This window comes from Mastomys coucha, unplaced genomic scaffold, assembly GCF_008632895.1.
Source record: "Mastomys coucha isolate ucsf_1 unplaced genomic scaffold, UCSF_Mcou_1 pScaffold5, whole genome shotgun sequence".
Classification (NCBI taxonomy): domain Eukaryota; kingdom Metazoa; phylum Chordata; class Mammalia; order Rodentia; family Muridae; genus Mastomys; species Mastomys coucha.
In genome coordinates this window covers 44,213,320-44,222,168 of record NW_022196911.1, presented here as the reverse complement: position 1 = coordinate 44,222,168, position 8,849 = coordinate 44,213,320, and the positions used below count along the sequence as shown (strand labels likewise).

General features: G+C 40.7%; 1 protein-coding gene across 1 annotated transcript; it reads right to left on the bottom strand.

The window, feature by feature from the left end:
• Nucleotides 1-5,990: 5,990 nt before the first annotated feature.
• On the bottom strand, nt 5,991-7,204 carry LOC116077573 (olfactory receptor 56). The gene has a single exon (XM_031352210.1). It carries the CDS (start codon nt 7,194-7,196, stop codon nt 6,249-6,251), a length of 948 nt encoding a protein of 315 aa, XP_031208070.1. The 5' UTR covers nt 7,197-7,204; the 3' UTR covers nt 5,991-6,248.
• Nucleotides 7,205-8,849: the final 1,645 nt, after the last annotated feature.

Below are 8,849 nucleotides of genomic sequence, written 5' to 3'. Positions count from 1 at the left end.
TTAAAAAAAAAAAAAAAAACATAGGATAGCAGTAGCTAGGCAGACAATATCAGACACAGCTAGATGAGAATCTTACTTAGGTTTGACCTTGGGAAAGTGACCTAACCCATGCATTTCCCACATTGTGAAAATTAAGTAACAATCAAGTTATCTCCTCCTTGTAAGTTCTAAAACGTATAGTTGCTAGTGCCACTTCCCTTCATTCCCTCTAAAGTCTGTCAAAAGACCATGGTATTTGAATACAAGTATCTTCTAATTTTTCCCTTTGTCTTCCCCGAAGTCTCTTGCCTCCCTATGGCTGGTCATCTGCCCCCTCCCCAAATATTCACCACTCGGCTACATGAATTCTACTTCCTTCTCTGTTTCTCTTCCCTCCCCCTTCATTTTACAAACTGTTCCTCTCCTCTCAGGGTTCCCGTTAATCTACACACACACACACACACACACACACACACACACACGGGTGGGAGAGGAAGGAAAGAAGGGAGAGAGGGAGGTAGAGCATTCACCAAACCTGCATAAGCTCAAGCAAACAAAATCCCAGCACAAAGGAGGGGAGGTAGACACACTGCCGCTCTCCTAGCCAAGGAGCTATTCACAAACGATAGTAGCTGGGAGTGGAAAAAACCCATTTATCCTCAATGGAGTGACACTGGGTAATATGTACCACACTCCAGGGCAGTTCCCACTCAAGCTTAGGAGACCAATGCACATTGGATTCCAGGCTTGTTTTGTGGTTTTTTTTTTTTCTTTTAAAAGAGAGAGAGAAAAAACTATGAAGTTGGGTAGGTGGATGGGTGGGTAGGGATCTGGAAGGAGTTGGGGGACACAGAAGAAAATTCTAAAAATAATGAATGAAATTCCGAAAGAATAAATAAGAAAACTCGGCATATTTGTCTTTCTGAACTCAGTTTATTTCACTTAGCATGCTGTGCTCCAGTTAACCTCAGTCCTATTTACATTTGAATACGATCACATTGTGTGCATGTGGCACATTTCTTTGTCAGGCTCATGGTAGACCTCTAGGTTTGCTCACTCTCTCAGCCATTGTAAATAGTGTAGCAATACAAACGTGGACGGTTGACTCAGTCCTTCAGGTTCATGCCCAGGAGAGGGACAACTGGGTCATATGGTAATTTTAGTTTTAGTTTTTGAGGAACCTCCATACAGACTTCCAGAGTGACAGCATCATTTCTCACTCCCACCAGCACTTTATAAGGGCTCTCCCTCCCCATATCATCACCAATACTTGCTGCTATTTGTCTTCTAGACAGTGCCCATCCTGAATGGGGAGACTGAAATCCTGGTGACATTTCAATTTGCATTTTTTGATGACTAAGAATATTGGACCCTTTAAAAATGCATACTGGCCACTTTTTTGCTGGTTTTGTTTTGGTTTTTTTGGGTTTTTTTTATTGGATATTTTCTTTATTTACATTTATACTGGCCACTTTTGTCTCTTTTTTTGAGGGTCATTTATTGGGTTATTAGGTCAATTAATGATTGGATGATTTGGGGGGGGGTTGTGTATTTCATTTTAGGAGTTCCTTATAGGGTCTGGATATTAGTTCCCTGTCTGATGTATAATTAGGAAAGTTTTCCCCCTGTTCTACTGACTGTTTCTTTGTAAATTTAAATTACATAGGTATGTGGGGGAGGGTATGCACACAAGTTGCCTATGAAGGCTGTTAAAGTCATCATCTCTTAGGCTGAGGATGGAGTAATAGGGTACTTACAAGCTGCCCGATGTGGATGCTGAGAAGGGAACTCTGGTCCTCTTCAAGAACAGCAAGTGCTTTTAACTACTGGGCCATCTCTCCAGCCCTTAGCTGTTTCTTCGCTCTGGCAATCATTTCCTTTACTATGCAGATAGATGCTGTTTAGTTTTATGCATTCCTATTTATCAGTTGTTGGATTTTATCCTGTGTTTTTGGAGCCTTTTTCAGAGAGTACTTTCACATATGCTATATCTCAGCATGTTCCTTTCTTCTAGCCGTGTAAGAGTTTGAGGTCTTATATCAAGGTCTTTGATCACTTTTGAATTGATTTAGTGAGAGAAATGGACCTAGTATCATTCCACCGTATGCAAATACCAGTTTTCTTAGCACCATTGTTAAAAGAACTGTCCTAGGCCCACATGTGGCTAGCCAGGCACACCTGTTATCCTAGTGTTATGATGGGCAGTGACAGGGAGATAGCCAGGGCTTACTGATTACAATCTACCTCAGTGAGATAGCCTGCCTCAATGAACACAGTGGAGAGTGACAGAGTAGGCACTCAGCGTATTTCCCTGGTCTCTGCATGCATGCAGAGGTGCACTTATAAAATACACACATGCACACTCACACACACACACACACACACACACACACACTTAGTGATCATTCTTTTTCCCAATGTAGTTTTTGACACCTTTGTCAAAAATTAGTTGGCTATAGCTGTGTGGGTTTATCTCTGGGCTCTCAGTTCCACTGGTCTCTTTCACGTGTCTGCTTTTGTGCTAGTACCATGCAGTTATGTCAGTATGATTCTAGCATCATCTGAGCCCAGGCTTTGTGATCACTCCAGTATTGTTCTCTGCACTGAGTACTGTTGGGGCTATTTAGAGTCCTTTATGCAAATTTTAGGATTTAGGATTGTTTTTTTTTTCCTCCTAGTTCTGTGAAAATACATTGAACCCAGTAGCTGGTTTTTATAGCATTAATTCTGCCAATCCATGAACACAGGAAATATTTACACCTTCTAGTATCTTCTTTGATTTTTAAAAGTTTTTTAAGGTTTTAGTTGTAGTTAGTCTTTTGACTCCTTTCAGTTAAATTCATTCTTATTTTTTGTGTAAACATGAGTGTGTGTGTGTGTGTGTGTGTGTGCATGTGTGTAAAGCTAGAGGTTGGTGTCAGGATCTTTCTCACTCAGTCACCACCCTATCTTTTGAGACAAGGTCTCTCACTGAGCTTAAAACTCACTGCTTCTGCAAGGCTGCCTTACCTGTGAGTCCCAGGGACCAGTCAGGCTCCACCTCCCAACCCTGGGATTACAGATGAGCATGGGGGTGTCTGGATTTTTATGTGTGAGACAGGGGTCCAAATTCATGTCCTATTCTTGTACAGCAAGCAGTTTACCGACAGGGCCATCCCCTGGCCCCTATTTCTAAATATTTTTAAAGCTATTGTGAGTGGGTTCTCCCACCTTATCTTCCACCCCAATTTCTTTCTCGGTAATTGTAAAAAAAAAAGAAAAGCTACAGATTTTGATATATTGATTATGCATCCCATTACTCTGTTGTAAGTGTTTTTCGGATCTAAGGGTTTTCTGGTGGAATCTAACCATATCATCTGCAGACAGACTCTTTTAACAGTCTTTTAACCATATCATCTCTTCCTTTCCTGTTTGTATCCCTTACCTTCCTTCTGTTACTGCTCTAAATCTTACAGCACTAGAAGAGCGGTGATGGTGGCCTTCTTGCTTCATTTCTGTCTTTAGAAAAAAAGGCTTTCGGTTTGTCATCCCTTTGCTGACATGTGTGTGTATGTTGTGTGTGTATGTCGTGTGTGTATGAATGCGTGTATGTGTATGTTCATGTGTGTGTGTGCATGTATGTGTGTGTGAATATGTGTGCATGCATGTTTGGATGTGTGGATGTGGATGTGTGTGTGTGGATGTGTGTGTGTGGATGTGTGTGTGTGTGTGTGTGTGTGTGTGTGCGTGTGTGTGTAATGTAACTATTATTAAGTTAAAGTGTATTCTTGCTCATCCTGGTGACTTCAGGGACTTGATTATGGAAGGATGTTGAAGTTTGTCCAAGGCCCTTTTCTATATCTGTTGAGATGATCATAGATCTCCTTAGTTCTATTTGTATGTTATATTACATTTATTGATTCGCTCATGTTGACCCAACATTGCATCTGTGAGATTAAATCAGCTTGATTTTTTTTCATTTAAATTTTTTGTTTTTAAAATTTTTATACATGAGTACTATATCCACTTAATTCCCACTCCACTCTATTACCCCTCAAACTGCTCCCATGCTCACAGCTCCCTCTAAAACTCATGACCTTTTCATCTTTAATTCTTATTGTCACGTGTATGTACAAATTGTGTACACACACACACAGACATGTGTATACTACTGAGTCCATTTAGTGTTGTGCCTAGAGTGGAACTGGGTAACCTATGAGGGAGCTCATCCCTGGAGAAAACGTATTCTTCCACTCTCACCAGCCGTTGTTGGACTCTAGCTCTTCATCTAGGGGTGAGGCATTGTGAAATTTCCTCATCCCCACTGGCATGTCAACTGGCGTTGTCACTGTGCATGTCTTTTTAGGCAACCATAGTCTCTGTAATATCTAGGAGACACAGCTACCTCACAGCAGAAATCCTAGTTCTCCAGATCATGGAATCTTTTGATTCTCTCTCCCATGACTTCTCCTGAGCATTAAGTGTAGGGGTTGCTTAGTAGATGACTTGGGGCTGGGCACCTATAGTCACTTACTTGCCTGCATTTTGACAAGTTGTGGACCTCTGTAATAATGTCCATCTGTTGCAAAAGGAAGATTCTTTGATGAGGAATGACAGCTATACCTATTGATGAGCATAAGGATAAGTATTTGAATGCAGTTAGAAATTATACTGAGGGCTGGGAATGGTGGCAAATGCCTTTAATCCCATCACTCATGAGGCAAAAGCAGACAGAGCTCTGTAGTTTCAAGGTCAGCCTTTTCTATATAGTGAGTACCAAGCCAGCTAGAGCAACATAAGAGATTTTCTCAATGTGTGTGTGTGTGTGTGTGTGTGTGTGTGTGTGTGTGTATAGGAAAATAGCAGTAATCGGTTCTTCTCTTGAGCCTAGTTGGCTAGGTTTACAATGAATACATGAATATCCACCTATTGAGCAGGCTGTAAATTCAATTATTCACCCAAGATTTAAAAAATAAAGTATATCATTTATGGGAATAATCACAACTGTGCACTGCTGGCATAAACATGAGTAGAAAGAAAACTGGAAGCGAACTTTCGAGATCAGAAATAAACTCACACATTCATGACGCACTGACTTTTGGCAAGGATGCTACTGTCATTTAGTGGAGGAAGAAGTCTGTATTTTCAACAGACATTAGGAAAATTGGATATCCATCCACATGCAAAAAGGATGACGTTCAGCTCCTACGGTATATACCACAAGGGACTGGACATGGATCAATGAATTAAATATAAAACTGAAAACAATCAATCCTTAAAATGTGGAAGTCAATATTCATACCCTTGAATTTCACGGTGGATTTTCAGTCATGATGGCAAAACCACACGCAGAAGAAAATAAACTGAACTTTACAAAAATCTTAAAAAAAATTTGTGCATCAAAATTACTACCTAAAGGTAAAAAGACAGCCTAGAGAAGGGAAAACAATGTCTGCACCTCCCATGTCTCAAAAGGTCACAGTCTCTGTAAGATGCAAAGAACTACAACTCATGAAAAAGATGAACACCGAATTGAGAAACAGGGAAAGGACTCCAATAAGCACATCTCAAAGCACTCCAATAAGGGACACACTCACTCATGTTCTTGTAAGATTACATTTATTTTTGTGTGTGTGTGTTTGTATGTAAATACGTATGTGTCCTGGAATACATGTGAAGATCAGAGGACACCTTGTGGGAGTGGGTGCTCTGCTTCCATTGTGTGAGTTCTAGAATCAAACTCAGGTTGTCAGGCTTTGAACCAGGCCCCTTTACCTGCTGACCCATCTCACTGGCCCCTAAACAACGATTTTAAAAAACAGTTTCTATAGCCTCTACTAGAACACAGAAAGAGAGCTAGACATATTCAAGTACTTATAGAGACTCATTTCCTGCCATCTGAAAAATTCCCATTTAAGATGCCCACCTTTCTTATCCTAAATTACCTATTAAATAGTATAAAACTCAATAAGACAATTCCAGTCCTTGGTAGGCACTTAATAAAAGACAACCATCACCAAGAATAACTGAGAAATGGAGTAATTTTAATTCAAGGATGTTACAAACAATCATGACAGTAGCATAGCAATGCTCCCCTCCTTATGAGGTTTCAGGTTCATAGGAAGTGGTCCCTACAAAATCCTTGTGGTAGAGGGCCATGGCATGATGCTGTTTTATCTATAAAGAAACAGAGGTTTCTTTATAGACAAAAACATCATCACAAAACAAAGATGACTTACCGGTGATATGCAAAGAGCAGACAACACAGCCAGGCACTAGGCCATACCTTTTCAATGCTGGCTGCCAACCTTGCAGCGATCCAGCCCTTTCCGCAGCGCCCCCATCACCTCCCTGTTCCTCAAGCTATAAATGAGGGGGTTGAGCATAGGAGTAAGAACTGTGTAGAAGATTGAGACAACTTTATCATGGCTAGGAGCGCGATATCGCCTTGGCCTTAGGTAGATGAACATGGCTGCCCCGTAGAAGAGAGAGACAGCTGTCAGGTGGGAGGAACAGGTGGCCAGAGCCTTTTTTCGGGATCGAGCAGAGTGCATACGGAGCACAGCCCCCAAGATGCGAGCATAGGAAGTCACGATGATGGAGAAAGGAAGAAGCAACATAAAAACGCAACAAGCAAAGAGCAGGGTGTCGAAAAGGGATGTATCGGCACAGGCCAGCTTCAGTAAAGCCGGCACCTCACAGAAGAAGTGATCTACATACCGTGAGCCACAGTAGGGCAGGCTCATGGCTGCCACCATCTGAATTATTCCATCAAGAATCCCAAAAGCCCAGGAACTTCCAACAATCTGGAGACAGACCCTCTGGCTCATGAGAATGGGATAGTGAAGTGGATGGCTAATGGCCACATAGCGATCATAAGCCATGAGTCCTAACAAGAGACCCTCCGATCCCACAAGAGAGACAAAAAACCCGATTTGTATGCCACAGCCGGCAAAGGAGATGGACTTCCTGCCAGACAGGAAGTTGACTGCCATTTTTGGCACAATGTTACAGACCAGCATGAGGTCCATGAGGGAGAGCTGACTGAGGAAGAAGTACATGGGGGTGTGAAGTCGGGAGTCAGTGTAGATGAGGAAGATGAGGAGGACATTTCCACAGAGTGCCACTGTGAAGACCAGCATAACCGTAGAGAAGAGGAGAAGGTCAGTCTGGCTATGAGAGAAGATGCCTAGGAGGATGAACCCATCTATAGATGATTCGTTCAGCCATATTCCCATGGCTCAGTGATTCAGTCACCTGGAAATAGACACAGAGAAGTTCTGAGATGAAACGAGATGTCTTTGTTTCTGAATCCTTCTGTTTCAGTCAGATACAGTTTGTATCTTGATTCTTTGAAACTTTGATCCTCAAGTCAAATTTTCTCACCCCAAATTAACATTTGCTTTGTAACATACAGAACAATGGTCTTTCACGTGCCTCAACACACAATACAATCTTTGCAAGTTGATAGAACTATGTTTCATGCTTATATTTGTATACATCAATACCAAGAATGATAGAATCTACTTTTGCTGAGTCACGGAACTATTGGACAATCCTCCTTCAGCCAGTAGTATCTTGGCTTTACCATACAGCACTGACTTTAAACAGCTGGGACCACAATGTAACACTCCTGAGTCTAATTCCTATGCAAAAGAGAACTTATATATTGTGAAGAATTGTGGTAAACACTTTGGGATGGGAGCCAGGAGAAATGTTGTTCAGTAGCTAAGACCATTTGTGGCTCTTTCAGAGGACATGAGTTCAGTTCCAAGAACTCACTTTAGTCAGTGCACATCTGTCTGTAACTCCAACTCTAAGAGATCCAATGCCCTGCTCTGGCCTCTAAATGCATCCACACACATGTATCATACATACATGTAGACACACATATGTTATATATGTATATATGTATATATTTATATGTGTATGTGCGTGTACATATGTGTGTATTCATATATGTATAAATATATATGACATAAAAACTGGGTTATTCCTCAGTCTTGTTAGTTTTTTAATTTGGTTTTTTATTTTTTAGATAGGGTCTTGCCCCAATCCCCACGCTAGACAGAAAACTCACTATGCAGCCTAGATTCGCCTTGACCTCAAGGCAATCTTCCTACCTCAGCTTTCCTAGTGCTGCATTACAGGTGTGAGTCTCCATGGCTGGCTTCATTTCCTGAACTTTTATTTTACTCAGGCCAAAGGTCTTAGAACCTTTATTATTCTAATGTTTCTTTCAACCATTCAATCAAGAATCAAGCCATCTGAAAGCTTCTTGATTCTCAAGTCAAGGTTTCTCAGAATCTTATTATCCTCACTATCAATGTAGCAATTACATTGTGATATATATGTGATATATATATATATATCACATATATATATATGTATATAGTTTTTCATGGTTTCCCAACTTCTGTTAGTAAACCCCTTGAGTCTATTTTCACAATAGTTTGTATGATTCTATTAGAATGTGAAGTGATTAAAAAAACTCCTACTGAAAGTATATCAATGACTTCCCAAACTAGTCTAATATAAATCAGATTTTGCAGACAAACAAGACCCTCCATGCATGTATGTGCACATACATGAGCACACACTCGCATATCTGCACCTACTAGTTAGTGTCTTGAAGCTCATACCATTCCCTGATGTTCATTGTGCTTCCTTGAATTTAATCAAACTGAACACATCTGCATCTTTGGTCTTGCATTTTTCATCACTTGTCTCTGAGGCAGGCTCTTTACCCAGATCCCTATCTCTAAACCACCCCATCCTTGCTTAAGCATCAGATTCTCTAGAAATATATATACATACATACATACATACACACACACACACACACATAGGCATATATATGTGTGTATATATAAAATTATATATATGTATAT

What these genes read in the sequence shown, in the direction of transcription:
- LOC116077573 (XM_031352210.1), bottom strand. Translation starts at nt 7,196, where the DNA reads ATGGGAATATGGCTGAACGAATCATCTATAGATGGGTTCATCCTCCTA.